At 44.6% G+C, this 21158-nt stretch overlaps 1 protein-coding gene across 12 annotated transcripts in view; it reads left to right on the top strand.

Moving 5' to 3' along the window:
* Positions 1-21158, top strand: part of LOC105467659 (EMAP like 1) — a 209636-nt gene that overhangs the window by 136408 nt on the left and 52070 nt on the right. For 8 of the 12 annotated variants that reach the window (XM_071099614.1, XM_071099620.1, XM_071099623.1 and 5 more), the window contains exons 4-5: positions 5089-5145; positions 8634-8768. In XM_071099614.1, the coding sequence (XP_070955715.1) occupies positions 5089-5145; positions 8634-8768 (192 nt within the window). The remainder of the gene's footprint in view (positions 1-5088; positions 5146-8633; positions 8769-21158) is intronic. The other 4 variants (XM_071099624.1, XM_071099616.1, XM_071099625.1 and 1 more) reach the window with 1 other exon arrangement.

Genomic DNA, 21158 nt, shown 5'->3' with positions numbered 1-21158 from the left:
TATTCCTGATAGGGAGAAAGTTTGAGTGGTCAGAATCAAAGATCATACCAGGCACAACATTCCCTTAAGCCAAAGCCTAATACAGAGCAAGGCCCGAACTCTCTTCAATTTTACGAAATCTGAGAGAGGTGAGGAAGCTGTAGAAGAAAAGACTGAAGCCAGCAGAGGTTGGCTCATGAGATGAAGGAAAGATGCCCTCTCCATAACATAAAAGTGCAAGGCAAAGCAGCAAGTGCTATTGTAGAAGCTGCTACAGGTTATGCAGAAGACCTAGCTGGTTAAGATAACTGATGAAAGCAGCTACACTACACAACACATTTTAGGCCGGGCGCGGTGGCTCACGCCTGTAATCCCAGCACTTTTGGAGGCTGAGGCGGGCAGATCACGAGGTCAAGAGATCGAGACCATACTGGCCAACATGGTGAAACCTGTCTCTACTAAAAATACAAAAAATTAGCTGGCGTGGTGGCGGGCACCTGTAATCCCAGCTCCTTGGGAGGCTGAGGCAGGAGAATTGCTTGAACCCAGGAGGCGGAGGTTGCAGTGAGCCGAGATCGCACCACTGCACTCCAGCCTGGGCAAAAAGAGCGAAGCTCTGTCTCAAAAAAAAAAGAAAAAAAAAAAAAGCAACAACAACAACACATTTTCAGTGTAGACAAAACGGCCTTATATTGGAGGAAGATGCCATCTAGGACTTTTATATGAGAAGTCAATACCTGGCTTCAAAGCTTCAGAGGAGAGACAGACTCTTGTTAGAGCCCGATGTGGCTGGTGACTTTAAATTGGAGTCAGTGCTCATTTATCTTTCCAAAAATCCTAGGGCCCTTAAGAGTGATGCTAAATCTCTTCTGCCTGTGCTCTGTAAATGGAAGAAAACCTAGATGACAGCACATCTATTATAGCAATATGATGTACTGAATATTTTGAGCCCATTGTTGAGGCCTACTGCTCAGAAGAAAAAGCTTCCTTTCCAAATATTACCATTCATTTACAGTGTACCTAGTCACCCAGGAGCTCCGATGGAGCGGTACAAGGAAATTAATGTTTTTATGCCAACTCACACAACATGCATTCTGCAGCCCTTGGATCAAGGAGTAATTTCAACTGTCAAGTTTTATTATTTAGGAAATACTTTTTTTTTTTTTTGAGACAGAGTCTTGCTCTGTCTCCCAGGCTGGAGTGCAGTGGTGTGATCCTGGCTCACTGCAACCTCTGCCTCTGGGTTCAAGTGATTCTCCTACCTCAGCCTCCCGAGTAGCTGGGATTACAGGTGCACACCACCATATCCAGTTAATTTTTTTGTATTTTTAGTAGAGACAGGGTTTTGCCATGTTGGCCAGGATGATCTCGATCTCTTGACCTCATGATCCACCCTCCTCGGCCTCCCAAAGTGCTGGAATTACAGACGTGAGCCCCCACACCTGGCAAGGCTGTTGCTGCCATTGATAGTGATTGCTCTAATAGATCTGGGCAATGTCAATTGAAAACCTTCTAGAAAGGATTCAACATTCTAAATGCCTTTAAGAACATTTGTGGGACCAGGCACAGTGGCTCATACCTGTAATCCCAGCACTTTGGGAATTTGAGGCAGGAGGATTGCTTGGGTCCGGGAGTTTGAGACTGCAGTGAGCCATGTTTGTGCTACTGCACTCCAACCTGGGCAACGGAGTGAGACCCTGTCTCAAAAGAAAAAAAAAAAAAAAAAGAACATTTGTGATTCATGGGAGGAGGCCAAAATCTCAACATGAACACAAGATGAATGGGAAGAAAATGATTTCAGCCCTCATGGATGGCTCTGAGGCAGTTCAAGACTTCACTGGAGAAAGCCACTGCAAATATGCTGGAAATAGCAAGAGAACTAGAATTCGAAGTGCAGCCTGAGGATAGGACTGAGTTGCTACAATCTCCTGATAAAACTTTAATGGGTGAGGAATTACTGCCAAAATAGTAGTTTCTTGAGATGGGATCTACTCCGAGAGAAGATGCTGTGAACCCTGTTGAAATGACAATGAAGGGTTTAGAGTAGCACACAAACCCTGATGAAGCAGTGGCAGGGTCGTGTGGCTGGAGCGTGGGGAACGTGGCCTGGGCTGTCTGGATCCAAAGCCTGTGTGCCTTCCATTGTGCTCGGCTGCTTCCTGCACAGATTTCCAGGTCACCCCTGACATCTGCCGAAGGAAAATGCTTGCTATAATGACTGCTTGCAAATCATCCTTCTTTTATGTCCCATCCTGTCCGTGTACTATTTGTGGGAGCAGGAGCAGCCGTCAGGAGTGAGGGTGACTCTCAGCAGAGATTTCTCAGATTGGAAGTCTGATGTTGATAAGGGGGCGCCGGGGCCAAACAGCAAGTAAAGAAACAAGTCCGGGCTATGAACAGAGGCCTGGGTCTTACACCCCTACATTTCAGCCAGATGTGAAAGGGCTCATAGGTGGCGATTACTCTCAGCAATTTTATCTTAGTAAAGAAGGGAGGGAGGAAGGGAGCAAGACAGAAAGGAACGAATGGACACGTGAAAAATTATGATAGTAGCCATCATGTTATTTCTAAGTGTGTACATTTGTGTACTCGCATTTAAATGGTAACCCTCCCAGAAACATTCTAAGGCCTCTGTAGACTTTTCCTTATAATTTACAGAATATCCATTTGATTACTCTAATAAGCTGTGGTCAGCATATAGCTGCCAACTAGAAATACATAGTTTTCTAGACTGAGTGTTCAAGAATCTGGGTTTTGAGTGAAAGCGTAGTGATTCATGTATTTTGGTTCGTTTCTGGCTTTTATGGGCTTCAGTGGATGGGAGTTCCCTTCCATTTGGAAGCTGGAAATAAGAACAGTAGCATCTAATTGCTACTCCGCGGTAAAGTTCCTGTAGATCTCTCATTAGGAGAGAATTTTGAAAACAGAAGCAGGCTGGGCATTCTGAATATTAGGATTAAAATAACTTCCAAGTCATTTCAAATCTGTTTACAATCAGGTAGGAATTTTTCTGTAATCAGAGTTCCAAATTAAATGAGTCGGGGCATCTGTGGTGTGTGGATGGGTATATGTTTGTTTTCTTTTCTCTGGGGGTTTTTCAGCCTGGTGCTTAGGAACAAAATCCCCTTTGGAAATAGTCCAGTGCCCAGCGGTTGTGCTTTGTGTTGCCAATTAAGACTTCGATTGAGGGCTTGATTTGGAATCCTTGGGAAAAGCTTTGTTTCCATTAGGCAAAGGAAAAAAGGCAGAAAATCCAGAGAAGACATTGTAGGTCATACCTTGCTCAGTGGGGATGCGGAGGCTGACAATGGAGTAACATTTCTACTGGCTCAAGAAAGAGACAATCACTGTTCTCTGGGCTCATAAGTAGAGCATGACAATAGGCCAAGCTATGTGAACAGAGATCAAAAGAACAAAACTGGTACAAAAAGCGTTATTTAAAAAATGCTCTGTGACAAATGTGAGATAGAATGGTAAATATCTCTTGCTTCCAAACAAACAGCCAATAGTCCTTTGGAAAAATAGTTCCACTTGTTAGAAGCACAGCATTTGTAATTGCACTGAAGTCAGTGCTGGGGACATAGCGTGATTTGAAGAACAGAAAGCCAAAATCTGGCTTCAGTTGATTTTTAAGAATTATTTCTAATGTATTTCTCTGTTATTCAGATGAATTGAAACGTAGGTGATAAATCTATGTTTGAGTCTGTTCTCGGTAGCAAAATAGAGGTGGAAGTATTGTCCTGTTGAACAAAGGAAGACCCGTGGGACGTGTCCCATTATCAGAAGTGATATGGTTCTCCCCACTAGCTTGAGCTGACTTTGTATTGTAGAAAAAAAGACTTGTGTATATAGAATTCTCTAAGATTCTCCAAGACCACTAGCCTTCCTGAAAAATAACTTGGATTTTGCCAAAGATCAGTTTTTAGACAGTGAAAGATATGAGCATTTGTTAATTTAATTATTGAAATGCGTCATCTCAGTCTGTCAGAATTATCTCGTAATTTGAGGGACAAAAGCCAGGTGGGTCCTAGTCCCCTGTGGACCCTCCAGCACTCAGCATAGCGCACAGTGGTTGGTCGATGCCTAGTAAGTGTTTGTTGAGCAGTTCACTACTTTTATCCAGTGTTAGTCGCCCCAGCTGTCGGGACAAATGAAATCATCAGAAAATCTCTGGTCACACTTAAGAGCTGCCTGTCAGATTTCTGTTTTGGTTGTAAAAGTTTGGGATACTTTTGCAAAATTTTGGAAAACCAATTTTTGATTCCCAATCACATGATGAAGGAAAACCTAATTGTAGGTTCTTATGCTTAGAATTCCTATTAACTGTAAGAAGAAAGACATCTGTTTTTCTTATGGTCACCAGTCTCTTTGCAGAAATTTTATTATGTCTAAAGTGTTAATTGGCACAAATTGTTGAATGCATACGTAATGTAATGTAAAGAACCATTTATTTTCATAACTTAGAAGGTTGCAGGTTTGGGTGTGTGGGCAGAGAGCAGAAGGGAAAACAAAGTAATGGTGATGTCTAATGCATTTCTACACCAGAAATACTTGCTTAAGCACTAGAAAATGTACTGCATTATTGCGCAGTCTCTCACAAGCCTGTACTTCTACCACTTTCAAAATAAAGAGCATTATTTTTCACTCGCCGTCCAGAGGGAACATAGCTTCTTTGATATTCCCTGCTGGTTATTTGAGGAGGCTTCCTGCAGTGAGTGTACAGTATTGCTCTCTCTGGCTGCCCTTGTTACCGCAAATGTCTTGTCTTCAAGCTTTATTTTCTGTCCTTCACTTTGAGTCCTAGTAAATCCTCTTTAATTCACAAGAGCCGTTGGTTCTCAAAAGGAAATGTCTTGTTTTTTATTCTACGTCTAGGACAACAGTAAGTTTTTTTTTAAAGTTTAACATTTTAATGCAAATATGGGAATGACAAATATCTTGGAAGAGTTGTGATGGATTATATCCACATCTATATATGCGAACCAAAATGTTTTTCAGTTTTGATGTGTGCGTCCTGCAATTTACTGAAGCTTATCAAAGTATTTTTCCACACTTTTATTAATTGCACTCACGTTTATTCTGCTTTGTTTCTGTGCCTCTTATACGTAGATTAAACAGATCTGTGAGTCTTCTCAATGCTTGCAAACTGAATAGATCGACACCAAGGTGAGGGGAACTTAGATTTACTTTGTCACCATGGCTGTTCCTTCCACTGTTTCCATCTCTGTTTTAACATAGTAGCTCCAAGGTCTTGTCCAGTGCCTACCATTCATCAAGTCGTCAATCATGTAACTATATTAATCATTGACATTTTTTGCTTTTTTAGATGCTCATCTGGTCCTCCAAAACTAGTATACTTTGACATTCATAAATTGCAGGTGGTGTTGATTAGGGGCCTAATAGAGAGAACACAGGGTTGAAGTCACCAGCCCCACCACTTGCTGTAACCCCAGACAAGTTGCTTCACACTCCTGAATTTGGTTCTTCATCTGTAAAATGAGGATAATGATATTGCTGCTGGGATTTGTGAGGTTTTAATTAAATAATACAGTATATGTAAAAGTCCAGAGAACTCCTTAAATGTTAACTGTGGCTGCTGCTGCAGTTTTCATCCCTGGCACCCCCATGAACCCTTCCAGCCACCAGGTGGGGGTTAATTGTTAGAAAATCAGGTATTGTTTGCTGTAGTTGATGAACAGTTGTGGTTTTTCAGCTCTTTAAGGGTGTTTTATACAGTTCTCGAACTTGCTGTGAACTTGCCATGAACTCCCACAAGGACGCCCCAGAGGCCGAGCTCTGGGCTCTTCTTGCGGCTGCAAAATCTCCCAGGGCCCCGGCAGCTGGTCAGGGCAAAGTGTGCTTCAGAGCCTTGTACTAAAGACTGGGCGGAGAATAATCCTGCTAAGTCAAATTTGCTTGGTGTTTGTCGTCAGGGAAACATCTTGAACTTGAAGCACAAAGGCTCCTGTAATTTTTAGACTTTAATCCCAAATTTCAGAAATGTAATGCTCGCTTAAAATCTGTAATTTCCTTGTCCCCAAATTGAGCATTCTCAAAACGCACATTTTGACCTTAAGGCACACCCTGCTGATTGCAGTTGTAAGATTCTGGCACTGTCCACTCAAGGGTTCCCCAGTTACCAAAAAGACTATGTGGAAAGTGTATTCAGATAATCACCCTGAGAGCGAGGTGATTTTTCAAAGCCAACATACCGTGAGGGTTTTGAAAAACCTGCTCGGAGATTACTAACTGAGCCACTGGAAGTTGCAAAGGAAGGAGGACTGCAAGTTGGGCTAAGGAGGGTATAGACAGAGGAGACAGAGAGGGGAAGGTAGGAAGAGAGGAGAGAGTCACTGGCTACCAAGAAGGAGAGCAGCCAGCACCAGGCAGGAACTGCCTAGATGAGAGGTTTGTCATTTCCTTATGAGGAGGGAGGACATTGAGCTTCAGTGCAGGAGCAGAGGTGTTGGCTGTGTTAAGTTCCTCAGTTCCTTCGTGCTCCTTGTTGAGATCTGGTTCCCGTGCACCCTTCACTGAAGCTGTGCCCACTGGAGACGCCTGAGACTCCCCACTTCCCGGGGCTCACCCCCTCCTCTGTGCAGCACCAGCACACGTACCGAGTCCTGCGCTAGCCTCTGCGCACCACTCCTTCTCTCCTGGTGTCGCTGCTACCTCTGACTCCTGCGGTAGCTTCTCAGCCCACGTCTTTAAACATTAGTTTTCCCGGGGCTCTTCCGTCCTTGGTGACCTCCTCCCTCCGTGATTTCCTCTGCATCCGTGGCTCAGCACCCGCCAGATGGACAAGGCCTGTCCTGAGCTGTCTCGGGTGTTGCAGGCTTGTATTCTCACCCACCCACACCTCCAGTTCCAAGTGTCAAGACCAGAACCACCCAAGTCTGTGCCTGTTCCCAGAGCCCTGGCCCCTCGCCTGCCCCTCCCCTCCTTCTTTTTTGCTTACAGAGCAGGTGCTGCCTTAAAGCAGTTTGTGTCTCTTCTGGTGACAGGGTCACTGTGTGATACTTCCATTTATTTCATCCTTTCATTTAATAAGTGTGCACCAAACTTTTGTGTGAGGCTCTGCAAAGCATGCGAAAATGATAAATGAGATAAGATCTCAAGAAATGTGTGGACTAATGATGACGATTATAAAATATATACAGAGATACCTATACTACAGTTATGTGCTCTGTCTTAGTGAGTTTGGGTTGCTGTAACAAAGTCCATAGACTGGGAAGCGTATAAACAGCAGAAATATATGTCTCACCATCCTGGAGGCTGGGAGTCCGAGACCAAGGGGACCAGCGTGGTCGGGTTCTGAGGAGGGCTGTCTTCCAGGTTGCAGGCGGCCATCTTCTCACATGGTGGAGAGGGTAAGAGAGCTCTCTGGGCCTCTTCCATAAGGACACTAATTCCACTCATGAGGCATCCACCCTGCTGACTTCATCACCTCCCAAAGGCCCCACCCCCTAACTCCATCACATTGAGGGTTAGGGTTTCTACACATGAATTTGGGGGACACAAACAGTCCATAGTGTGCTCCGAGAGGGGGACAATCAGCCTCCACTCCGTGCCTGGGCTCTGGCTTACCCCTCATGCCTGCGAATCCCCTGTGTATTGGAGATCCCCTCTCCTAGAGCAGGCTCTTTCCGTCTGTGTCGTAACAACACATTCAAGCCATTTGATCTTTCCTGGAAATTCGCAGTCTTCAGGAAGCCCTCCCCAGGCTGCCTTCCCAGGCCTCCGAGCACTCTAGTCACTCTTGTCCTACGAACGAAGTTGGCCACTTACATGGACACCACCTCCAAACGAAGGCATCTTGCCATAGGGTGGAACATTTCTGTCATTACCTGTGGCATCCTGTTAGCATTTGTCCCACGCGTGCCTTTAGGCCAGATTTCTTCAGCATCAGCACTGTTGACGTCTGGGCCAGGTGATACTTTGTGGAGGGGCCATCCCGGGCTGCGTAGGATTTTTAGCAGCACCCCTGGCCTCCACCCACTACATGCCAGTAGCAGTCCCTCCCCAGCTGTGGCAGCAGAAGGATGCCTCCAGACATGGCCAGATGTCTCCTGGGGGCACCATCCCCCTGGGTTGCACAGCACCATCTAGACCAAGCTTGTCCAGCCTGCCGGCCCATGGGCCGTATGTGGCTCAGGACGGCTTTGAATGTGGCCCAACATAAATTTGTAAACTTTCTTAATACTCTATTTTTTTGCAAGTTTTTTTTTGTGTTTAATTCATCCGCTGTCGCTAGCATTAGTATATTTTATGTGTGGCCCAAGACAATTCATTCTTCTTCTTCCAATGTGGCCCACAGAAACCAAAAGATTGGACATCCCAGGAGAGTGAAGCCTGCTCAGGGGCAGGATTGCCTCCCTGGAAGGCCCTGGGGTGCTCTCACACGGTACTGTTGAAGTCTTAATGTCTCAGTTTCCTCCATGACTGTGAACTGTACTAGTGGCCTCAGTACAGAGGCAGAGAGCAGAGGTGTTATTCCATGTGACACTCTGAAAAGCTTTTTGATCTCCGTAGCTAGGCCTATCTTTTGAATATCCACGTGGAAGGATGATGTTCTATGTATGTATTTGTATGCATCGCAATAAAATAAAATCACGATATTAAGGAGTTCACTGTCACTTACATTCCACCCTTAGTAACATCAAGAGGACCAGCTCTTCTGAACGAGTATCTCCTGGGGGTCGAAGAGAAAGCAATGGGGATTCCAAAGGAAACCGGAATCGCACAGGCTCTACCAGCAGCTCTTCTAGTGGCAAAAAGAACAGTGAAAGGTAAGGACGTCTTATCTCTTGGTTCCTGCTGTTCAGATATTTTAGCACCGCTTGTCCCCAGAGAGGAGTCAGAAGATCCCCTCATATTCCATCAAGCTAGGAGCACTCTTGGAGAAGAAGGCCTTCTCCTCAGATATTTGTAGGCACTAATCAAACAGCCATTTGAGGGCAGCTGCCAGGCACAGTTCACACAAACTACTGCGCAGGTAGAAAAACTGTCACTCAGATTCCCAGCACTCTCATGTAGACATAAGTAGTTCCTGAGAATTTCTTAGTACCAAGTACCTGGAACTGGGGAAGCCATTCTGAATTTCTATGTGAGCACCTTCTATTTCTAGTACACTCTCCTGACCTTTTAAAGTTCATTTTAATGGACTGCTTTAAGTTTGTCAGCAGTATTTTCTGAGACAGAGTGGCTGAAAAGTTGTAATTTTATGATTTATCAGAGGCTATGTTTAATATTGATGCTAACACTAGAGATGTGAACCATTTTTCTTAATGGTTTCGTGAAATACATGGACTCCAAATTTTGAATTTGTCTATGAGGTTAGTTTGTAATGGATTATGATAAGTATTGGTAAAACTCATACTAACATTTTATTCCTGAATGCTGCTTTTTGGCATTTTAGCAGCTTGTTTTGTGTCTACATAATACATTTATATCTATATAATGTACTCTGTAAAGAAAATCCAGTTTCTCTATGTATTTTTACCTAACATTGTACTTTGTTCTCACTTTTTAAACACTGTACTTTAATTTTATTCTCTCTGTTTAGTAAAGCTTAGGAAGGAATTTCAGCTTCAGAGGCTAAGCATGTGTTTTTTTTCCCCAAATGTTCATGTCAGGAGAAGGCTTAGTCATAAAGCAATCGACTCCAACCCACAGGCTGTAAAAATTCCAAGTTTGTAAATCCATGGTGATTCAGTCCTATAAAGGAAGCTTAAACTCTTTTTCAGTTTTATTCCTAAAAGATGTCTGTTGTAGAAAACATAGAGACACTTCTCATATCTATAGCAGGTCAGGTCCACGGTCAATTAACAATTTAAAAAACCATTAACATGGGTTCTGTCTTCTTCTCATTTAGACTATTAGTACTTCTTATCAGAAGATTATGCTAATGGGGTGATAATACCTTGGAAATGAGGCCAAGTGGTTACAATGGCAACAGAGTGTGAGTTAGTGGGAGGCGCAGCGCAGCCCAAAGCTGCTTTGAATTCAGGGTAAGCTCGGAAGTTGACCTGAAATGTCTAGATCTTGGCAGTTCTTAGAGACTTGGCTCCTCCTCTGCACATCTGATTTTTATTAAGAATTTCCAAAAAGAATCTGCATTGTGTAAACTCCAGATCCGTTTTATCTTTAAAATCCTATGGCTTTGGTAAATGTGCTGGGTAAATATTTCCACAGAAGATATTTACAAAGAGATTTTTGAAAAACGCCACAGTAGGAAATTTTGATTTGGAAATGAGGGACTGGGAAAATTTACTAATCATGTTCCCAAACTAATTCAGGCAACTAAACATGTCCATTTAAAAAGAAATTCTGTGTCTCGTTAGAACCCAGGTGTGGTTGAGGCGAGCAGAGCGCAGAACTGGCCGAGTTTCGCGCATGGTGCACCGAAGGGCTTTCAGAGACAGTCACTGTCTCCTCTTCGGCACTTGCTGTTCCTGACAGGGACGCATGGGAGTAAGTGCTGTGGTAACTCAGAAAGAAGCAGCTAAGATGCGGTAGAAGTGAAGGTCAAGCTGGTAATTCAGTGGCTGCGTGACCCCTTCCCGCCTTTCTTTCTCTGTATTCCCACGTGTGCAGCCCCATGCTTAGGCTGCTTTGACCCTAGCACCAAAGCAGAGCTAGAGTCTTGCTGAGAAACGCCACTCTCGAGGATGGGACACGGGGAAGGAAAGGAGTAGGGAGGTGGGCCCCCACGTAATTTCTGTTTTTAAACATGACTGCATTCAGTGGACTCAAGATGGCATGCCTCTTCCCCGTCGTTCACTCGACGTGTCCATTGTTCCTGCAGGCTGTCCTGTGATTTAAAAGATTGCCCTTGTTGGATTCGTGTAGGCAGCAAGACATGGTAGAAAGGGCAGAGGCTCTGCAGTAAAAGAAAGGTCTGGGTGTGTATCCAGTTCTGCCTTAACGTCTCCAAGCTCAATTTTTTCCTCTGCAAATTAGAGATTTTATACCTAATTCCCTTGAATCTTATAAATGAGCTAACTTGTAGGAAAATACCCAGCATAGAGCTTGGCACTCAGTAAATGGTCATCATCACTGTGATGGTTGTTATAAAGACAGGCTTGTGTGGAGCAGAGGAAAGTAATCGGTGAGATTTTCTACAATCCCTCCCTTTTTATTTTCCTCATTTGTGAGATGAAAGTGTTAGATTTTGTCACAATCCGCTTTGCACTTGTGTCTAACATAGTTGGGGGAGATAAAGTATTGTAAATCCTCGTGATGCTTACAGTTCTTAAATAAGGCGTCGGGCGGGAGCTGGTCTGTGGGCTGCGTGCGATCCCAGCCTGCCCGCTGTTCCGGAGCCCCCTTCTCTTCCACTCAGGAAGGCTCGTTAGGGTGCACGTGAGTGAGAGTGCTGACGTCATAGGGATGGCTTCCACCCTGTGCTGCTTTGTAGAAGAAGCAAATCATTCACACAGGCAGTGCTTTAACTTGCAGCCGTGACAGATTATTAGCCATAAAGCTCACAGTTTCTCACACGCCATGTGCAAAGCTGTCGTTAGCACATATGGCACTTAGGCGCAAATGAGAAAAAGGCTCCCTTTACTTCAGAAAAATGGTTCCATCTCAGCACATATATTTCTCAATAATAATAATTACAGTAGATAGAAAGCCATTCTGTATAAATTATACAAATCTTACTATTGAACACAAATAATAGTGTTTGTGAAGTCCTAAACATTAACCTTTTCCGAGATACTTTATTTTAAAGTAATTACACGTTTTGCTTTCATAAAACTATATTCTTTTTCTTTTTCTTTTTCTTTTGTTTGAGATAGAGTCTTACTCTGTCTCCAGGCTGGAGTGCAGCGGCACAATCTTGGGTCACTGCAACCTCTGCCTCTTGGGTTCATGCAATTCTCATGCCTCAGCCTCCTTAGTAGCTGGGACTACAGGTGTGTGCCACCATGCCCAGCTAAGTTTTGTATTTTTAGTAGAGACGGAGTTTCACCATGTTGGCCAGGATGGTCTCGAGCCCTTGACCTCGTGATCCACCCTCCTCGGCCTCCCGAAGTGCCGGGATTACAGGTGTGAGGCACGCGCCCAGCCAAAACTGTATTGTTTATGATGGTTTCAGTCTTCTTGCTCCCATGTTTCATTTTCTTTACAAACGGTCACTAGATTGGAGTCTTTCTTGTGATAAGGAAGACCTTTATCTTAGAATGTTTAACTTTTTCAAATACTTTTTAACAAGCCACAAAATTTAACAGCATTTAATCTTTGCATCAACAAAACCTCTATTATAAACAAAAGCAATATATGATAATATTTTACTTTATGTACTATTGATGATAAATGAGTATTAATTACATAGTGATTCATGTGATCATGAAATACGACATTTAAATAGGGAATTGGCAATAACATTGTGATGGAAGGCTTGTAAAATGTAGCCAGTAAACTAATCTGATAGAGATATTTTTCAATTAAAAAAGTATTTTATCCCCAATAGAAAATTGGCTGCTTATTTAGAAGCGCAGTTCATGTTAGATGTTGCTAGATTGATAAAGCGTTTCAATTATCAAACTGGTTCCCCTTTTGTTAAGTCTTAGAGGAATGAGCTATGTCAACTTTATAAGCAAGACGCTGTTTCAGCTTTACTGAGAAGTTGTTGAAATGAGTTGATTTTGTTAGAGTAAGGATGTTTCAGTCATGTGTTAGAAACTTTGCTGTCACATACATATAAATCAGGGGTGTCCCTGGACTTTCGGCTTCCCCAGATTAAAAGAATTGTCTTGGGCCACACATAAAATACACAAACACTATTGATAGCTGATGAGCCAAAAAAAAAAAAAATTGCCAAAAACATCTCATGTTTTAAGAAAGTTTACAAATGTGTGTTGGGCCACATTCAAAGTCATCCTGGGCCGCATGTGGCCTGTGGGCTGTGGGTTGGACAAGTGTGATATAAACTGCCCATCTTTGGAGTCAACAAACATTAAAAAAAACACCTCAACATAGTGAAGACGTTGACATGTTAGGTGTGGTGCCCTTTTGTATTGTGCCCCCTCAACCCCAGGATCAGACAGCCCCATATCACAGCTGTCAAGTCGAGAACCCCTGGGCTGGACACCTTGAGTGCCTGTCCTCTCTAAAGCTCTAGCATTTGGTAAAATTGTCTTCTGACTATTTCACCTCAGGGTTCTTCAGGGCGCAAAGTTGTTTTTCCTTTACGATGGCATCACTGCTGCTCACTGCTGCTCACTGCTGCCGTCAGCTCAACATTACTCCTTGGCTGGGGCTCCGGGCCCTTCATCCGCCAGCTCCTCATTCCCTCTTGTGCCCTGACACCCATGCCTCTCCAACACATTGCTCACTTTTCCCCAGCAAGATTTTTTCCTTTTTTGAGGGCATGTATTTATTATACAAGTAACTTGTTTTAGAAAATCTAGGCCGGGTGTGGTGGCCTACTCCTATAATCCTAGCACTTTGGGAGGCTGAGGCGGGTGGAGCACTTGAGCCCGGGAGTTCAAGACCAGCCTGGACAGCATGGCAAGACCCCATCTCTACAAAAAAATACAGAAATTAGCTGGGCTTGGTGGCGCATACCTGTAGTCCCACCTGTTTGAGAGGCTGAGATGGGAGGATTGCTCAAGCCTGGGAGGTTGAGACTACAGTGAGCCGTGATCGTACCACTGTACTCCAGACTGGGCAATGGGAGTGAGACCCTTTCTCAAAAAAAAAAAAACTAGATGCACAAGAAGGAAGAAATGAAAATCACCTGCAGTCTCACCACGCAGCGAACTCACAGCCAACAGTCATTACATTTCCACGTGGACTTTTATTTGCAGGGTGCTCTATGAGTGTAGTGTGTAATTTTGACATAAATGCCATTCTTGTGCCTATTTTGTGATCCCTTCTTCATTTGCTGTATGAGCATGTCTTTGTGTGAATAAATACACTCTTGCAGTGTTATTTTAGACGTGGTTCATCGTGTTTCCAGCCCGAAGTACTTTAGTTGGACATGTAAGTACCGAACAAGTTTCACTAATCCACTCAGACCAGGCCGCCATCTACAACAATGCCCAGCACACAGTAGGTGCTCCACAAGCATTTATCGAATGAATCTTGTTGCCCTGATCACTATAACAAAAGAAGGTTAAAATGATGGGCCTTTATTGCCACAACCAAGTGTTAATCCCAACTCTGCCACTTTGCTTTGTCATTGTGAACAAGTGACTTAATCTCTTTGGGGTTTTCCTCAGTAGCAGTAAAAGTGGTACCTGCCTCACAGGGTGCCTAAGATCTTATGCATAGGAGCCTCAGTGCAGAGGTGGTCTGCGGTCAGCCCGTCACAGTGGCAGCTGTGAGTGCCGCGTCTGCATCCCAGACTATTTATTGGAGTTGAGGCCTGCATACTTGTGTCCCTCCCACTCCTCTGCTTGCAGGGCCTTTTTTCTTGGGGATGTCTTGTAATTCCCCAGCTCTTGTTTCTGCCTTTATCCCAGCCTGAAAAGTGAGGAATCAGAAATTCTGAAAATTGTTCTCACCTTGCTCTTTCAGTTCCACTGCTGTCTGGACTTATGGATCACCTGCTGTGTACAGAACGCAGTCCAAGGCATGGCAGGGAGTGGGAAGGAGCAGCACAGAAAGACTCATTCTCCTAACAAATGTCAGTGGCACAATGCCTGCAGGGCCACTTTGCTTAATTCACAAAGGACTCACAAATGGGAGAACAAGATAATCCATGGAATAGAAAAATGGTGAAGGGTCTGCACAGGCGCTCACTGAGAAGGAAATACCAGTGGCCCTTAACGCATGAATAGGCGATCAAGCCCAGACCTAATTAAAGAAATGCCGACCTAAGTAAGAAGATAGCATATTTAGAAAATTCTTTTTACTTTATCGTAAAATAAAGCACAGATGTAGAAAACCACACAAGCAAATTCGTAGCTTAATGAATTGTTCTGAGGCAAACACCTTCTAGCACTTAGGAGGGGGAGGGGTTTTCCCCTCTCCCAAGTGACAGGCGGATGTATCTGGAACTGGGGGTGGGAGTAGGGAAGGTGACTGTGTTTGATGAACTCCAGCTCATCCTTCGAGACCCAACTCAGGATCCTCTTTTTTCTGGGAGCCTCCCCCGGCCCTCTATTCTGAGAGCAATGCTTTTCAGATGGTGTTGTAACTGCCTGTTAACTTTATCTGTGACTCTGTAGCTCTCCTCCCTCCACCACACTGCACACACCCCTTGCCCTCCCTTAGGCTCTGGGGGCCCAGGCCGTGCCATTCTCTAGACTTTGCACAGTGCCTGGCGAACGTGAGTGCTCAATAACTTTGTTGAATGGATGGAAGGATATTGTATATGGCCAGGCATCGCTTAATGACAGGCACGTTCTGAGAAATGCATCGTTAGGTGTTTCCTCGTTGTGTGAACATCGTAGAATGTGTGTTTACAGAAAACTTCATGGTCCATCCTGATGGTCTAGCCCTGCTGCTCCTGGGCTACAGACCTGTACAGCACGTGACTGTAGGGAATACTACAGGCAGTGGTAACACAGTGTTAAATATTGGTGTATCTAAACATAGAAAAGATACTGTAAAAATACAGTATTATAATTTTGTGGGACCACGGACATCTCTGTGGTCCCTCATTGACAGTAACACCCCTGTGTCTGGCCCATGACTGCATTTCACTTCAAAGCCACAGCTATTCAAGAACTATGTAAACAGCACCACCTATGGGTAGACAATTTTAACACTACATTTTACACTGGAAGATAAGAGACTTAAGCATCTTTTTACTGAAAAAAATGTTTCACTCTTCAAGCCATGGGGTCATTTATGTTTTAATAAATTTCAAAATAATAAGTGCTAATATTCTTCATATTGTTTTAGTTTTGAGACTGGTAGGTGAGGAGTCTGGAAATACAAAGATTTTTGCAGTGAAAAGAGAAGGAAGAGGGAAGCCATATTAATTAATAACACATGTTGGACGCATTGTAACACATCTTATTTAATCGTGCCAATAACCTGTTCCTCACAGTGGTTTTATTCCCATTTTTAGTTTAAGGATATTAAGCTGGTAGAGGCGAAGCCCCTCACCCAAGCCCTAGAGCACAGATCCAGCTGGCCTCAAAATGTGTTCTCCTTCCACCATGTTAAGCTGGAAGTATTGGTTGGAAATGTCTATGAAGCAGTCGCTTTTGTCGCCAGTAAAGTCTCCAGCAACTTTTAAACATTTTGAATAGATGGTTCTTAAATGACCCTATTTCTAATAAAAAGCTGCTTAAGGACAATTTTTATAGAGTCATTATTTCCATGGTAGAGTATTCTGGCTTCCAGCAGGAACTTTATTTCATCACGTGAAGTCGTTTTTAAAAACAATCGTGTGGCCGAGCCCAGTGTCTCACACCTGGAATCCCAGCACTTTGGGAGGCCAAGGCAGGCAGATCATTTGAGCCCGGGAGTTTGACACCAGCCTGGACAACATAGTGGAACCCTGTCTCTACAAAAAAAAATCTAAACATTAGAAACATTAGCCGGGTTTGGTGGCATATGCCTGTAGTCCCAGATACTTGGGAGGCTGAGGTGAGAGGATGGCTTGAGCCCAGGAGGCAGAGGTTGCAGTGAGCCGAGATCACACCACTGCACTCCAGCCTGTGTGACAGAGCCAGACCTTGTCTCAAAAAATAAAAAGAAGTCATGTTATTCCAAGAGCCAAACTTGTTCTGGATGAATGAATTTTAGAGAAATCGCATGTTTGACTTCGGAATGGATTCTTTCTCTATCAAGTCTTATTAATCATTTTCAAAAGCAAGTATCTCTGCTCAAACAGCATGTGGCTCCTATTAGTTCCACTCTGATCATATTTGCCCAGGACTTTCACACATGTCACCACGTGTCAAAAGACCTGCAGGATCTGGCCTCAGAGCCCTCTTTCAGGAACATGGGGTTAGGTTAGTTAATGTAGATGAAAGAGCTAAGAGCAGTTGCCCACAGAGGAGAGGCACATCTGTTGAGTTGCAGCCTGGACACGTTGTCCACTGGACTCTCCTTGTAAATACCAGTCTACGGTGCAGCAAACAGGAGCTTTATCAGATAAGTAAAAACCAACCACTCAGACCATCCTTGTGCCCCAAGTCCATAGTGAGCACATTCAGGGATTTGAATTTTGACATACGTGTTCACAGCTATCTCTGCGGTGTTGACTGCACTGCTGTCTTGGTGTGAGCCTCCCAGCTCAGGGCAGGAATTTTTCCTTGGGGCAGATGTCTAGTGTTCTCCTGCCATCTCCCCATACAGCTGCTGGTCTGGTGAAGATTCAAGTGTACCTCATCCTCCGTGAGCCCTCATGACTGCTTATATCTTACATCAGCTCTTGAACCATGCAGCTCAAGGGAGCATACAGCCAAGCTCTTTCAACAAATCTCCTTATAAGCAGTAAGAACTGCACTGGAGTTCGTCTCGGAGACATTGGCCACAACTTAACACCAGAATAGCCAAGCACTGAGAGTTTGTTCACCAGAGGAGAAATCCTTTCTCTCCTCCGGGCTTAGTTCTGTCATTGGCTTCAGAGGCAGGTGCAGGACATCTTGATTGACTCCACACTGGGCAAGGGATGAATGAAGCCTCATTCTGCAGCTGGTGCTCCTTCACCCTTCCTAGGACAGGCCTGGGCATTCTCCCCACCGACACACACCCCCCACCATGGAGCCACAGCCCAGCTGTTGAGGGGATGTTAAGTCACCCACTTAATTTTTTCCATCGAGCTCACATCAAGAAATGGGGAATCAGAGATGAATTACATAACACCTTGAGAAGCGATCATCTCCCACTCCAAGTGAATTCACCGCCCAAGCGGGTTTCAAATAGTGCTGGGTCTGAAGGTCGCACTCTCAATTCGAGTGGCTGTGCATTCTAGAAAATGCACTTTCTGCACATGACTCCCGTCAACAGACTTTGTGGAGAGGCCACAGTGGCTTTAATGTTCTCTTCTGGTTATCACTGCACATCTGTGGGTTTGCCTTTCTATCAGTTGTTCAGAAGATTCATCATCGTTTTATGGGTTTATATGCTGAGATTTGCATCCATGAGTGAAATTACCTCCTCCCAGGCTTGCCTTTTAGGACAGGTAGTGGTGCATTGGCAGGAGTAATGCGTTCTAAAGCAAATATGCTGGGTTTTTCCAACAAAAACTCAACTTTCTAAAATAATAAAACGTAGCAGTAGTATATTTTCTAAATACAGCGTACCACAAAGTGATACATTGTTTAGAGCATGATTTAAAGAAATGTAAGCATTTTAGTACCACCTGATACCTCTCTCAGTGACCTTAGTTGTTAACATTTCTGCTACCTTATCTGTTAATAGAAATCTTTCATTCTTCCTCTTACAGTTCTTCAGTGTCAAAGGTCCATGAGCTTCCCTGTATGGAGAGTTCAGATTCCCCTGCAGATTTTCTCTTTGTAGGAAGAACATAGTTCATAATTGCTTTTTTCTGTCTCTAGGGCAAGTTCTGAATTTCTCATTTCTGTGTTCATAGCTTTTGCATCATTCTACTTTTGTGATCAAAGTCATGATAAAAAAAATAGTTTTCCTATCTTTTGATTCCATACCTGGCTTCCCTTTGATTATGTTTCTGTAATTAGATTTGCCTCGTAGTCTTTTGTCTTAGCTTTCCTTCTGTTCTCACCTCCTTCTGCCTGTAAATCTAATAATATATGTGAAATTTGGAGTTAAGATTTCTTCTGCTTCTGCTTAGCACACAGAAAATGACAAGAATGTCACTCCCACCCTAAAAATGAGAACAATTCAGGTATCTACAGTATCATAGCTAGTGTAAGCCCACCATGGAGCCGAGGACAGAAAGTGGTATAATGAACTGAATGTTATTGAAAAGTGGCAATCCCCTCTGAGGAGGGACAGGCCCCATGGCTGCTTTTGTCTTTGGCAGAGCGGCGGGAAGAAAAGGGGAGCCCTCGTAGATGGGAGTAGGAAAACACCTGGAGCTGTAAAATTAGGAAAGGCTGAGTGTGGACTGGCAGGAGAGTTCAGAGTCCTCAGGGGCTTTGGCACAGGGGAACCCTCGCCCTGCTCACACGCACTCCGCTTTTCCCCGGACCTCAGTGAGTGTACATGGTGGACTGGAAGCTGGACAGGAGGCTGAGAGAGACCAACTGAGGCAGAGGCACGCCAAGAGGAAAGCCGAGAGACATTCTCCACACTCAGGGCCTTGAACTAAGGGCCAGGCAGCAGCTGGCCACCCCGGAAGGAAGGATGAGGAAAGCTGAGAGAGAGCCCTTTGAGGGATGGGTGTTTAGTGAGGTCTGGGGACCTGGAGGACAGAGAGAAACTCCATCTGCACACCAAGCCCCAGACCATGTTCCAGGCAGCAGCTGTCTGTGCCCCAGGGAAAGGCAGGATTGCTGAGAGCAGACCCCACCACCACCCACCAGGCACAGATCCTGGGGGCCTGCTGAAGACTGAAGATGGAGAACCAAGAGGAATTCCACAGGAGCTCCAGGCCTCACACCAGGGCAGCCGCTGTCTGCTGTCCAAGGCCCTGGGAATACAGTCATGAACAGAAAGATCCCTGCACCTGTGGCATTGCCTCCTGGTGGGAGAAACAAAATGAAGGCAGGGGGCAAATAAGTGCTGTAGAGAAAAATAAAGCAGGAGGGGCGGGGGGTGCGGCGAGCAGGGCCTGAGGAGAGTTTCAGTATGGAGCAGGGAACGTGATGGAGCACGTTCAGTATGGAGCACGGCTAAAGCAGTGGCCTGAGAGTGGCTGACTTCGGGGAGGATGGTCCAGGAGGGACCGTGAGCCAGCGCCTGACACGGAGCCTGCTGGACCAGGTTCCCAGAACAGCAGGGATATAGTGAAGGGAGATGAGCTCGGAAGAATACAGGGGTTAAGTGGAGATTGGATAGGGCCTTGTAGGCCAATGTAAGACCCAGGCTTTTAGGTTCAAAGGCTGTGCCATGCCTTTATAGTAGTATTTTCAATGACCACAGTTTAGAGTGTAGGAAGCTAAAACTTAATATAAAACTACTTAAAACACGTTTGAACAAAGTAAACCACTTCTAAAGCATCAGGAAAGTAGTAGGCTCCCCCGCCCCACTCCATGTGCTACATGAAATTGTCTGGAAATCAAGAATATTAATATACAATATTATTTACTACATCATGAGATTAAGGATAGTTTTTATTCCTGCTGTTTTTCATTGTGTTTCAAGTCAAAAATTGAGGAGTAATATTAGGAATATATCTGCTCAAGTTTTTGTTTTACACACACACACACACACACACACACACACACGCACGCACACAATGCATATGTGCTCCTAGCAGCATTTAAGGCACTATGGTAAAAGCAGTGACGTCCGTTTACTTCCTGTGTCTCGCTCTGTAGCTTAAAGCAGGTGGAAGTCAGGGAAGCTAAGTGGTGCGAAGCATGAACTTTGGAGTCAAAGTTGAGATCAAGGGGTCACCCCCCTCCCTGAGCTCCCTGGGTCTCCCTGTCCCTGTCTGGAATGGAGATGGTACCATCTCCCCAAAGATGGTGTCATGGGAGGAGTGCCCCTGGCAGGAAGTAGTGGGTCTGCAGTGGCGGCTGCCTCTCCTTGTGCCCCCAGGGACCGCTCGTGGAAGTTTCTCCTGTGGGGCGCTTGCTCCTAGGAATGTCTCGTCTGTCTGCAGCTGTCTGGCTTTGACTGATTCCTGAGTTTGGTTTCCCAAGCACTGCCGTGGGGTGGTCTCACCTGCTCATGGTGGGTGCCCAGGGTGACTGAAGTCAGCAGGGGTGTCCCCACCTCTCCCGAGAGATGGCTGAGAACACCAGACCCTGGTGTTCCCCTCTCCTCTTTCTACCTTATGCTCACCTACTTGTCTTCCTAGAACAGCAATCCGCTTAGGAGGTGAGCTCTAAAAGGCCTCACCAAAAAATCTTTTGTCAGGAATGTGCTAGTTTTAAATAAGTTCTTTAAATAATCTGTCAGAAGAGTGTGGGGAATAAAAACAACCCTTTTTACACATTTAGACAGGGTCATTCCCATCTTGATTAGCCACATTTTTTCCTCCCCGAAACACTTATTTGCACTCATAAAAAGCCCAAGTTTGGTGATAAAGTTAGGAGTGCAGTCTCTTGCACCTGTGAGATTGTTTATGATTGTTTATGTGTGTTCCTTTTTGCAGTGAAATTGGTTGCGTTTTTCTT

The sequence above is a fragment of the Macaca nemestrina genome, chromosome 7 (assembly GCF_043159975.1).
Source record: "Macaca nemestrina isolate mMacNem1 chromosome 7, mMacNem.hap1, whole genome shotgun sequence".
Taxonomy (NCBI): domain Eukaryota; kingdom Metazoa; phylum Chordata; class Mammalia; order Primates; family Cercopithecidae; genus Macaca; species Macaca nemestrina.
The sequence above is the reverse complement of the archived record's forward strand: the minus strand, read 5'-3'. Positions and strand labels throughout refer to the sequence as shown.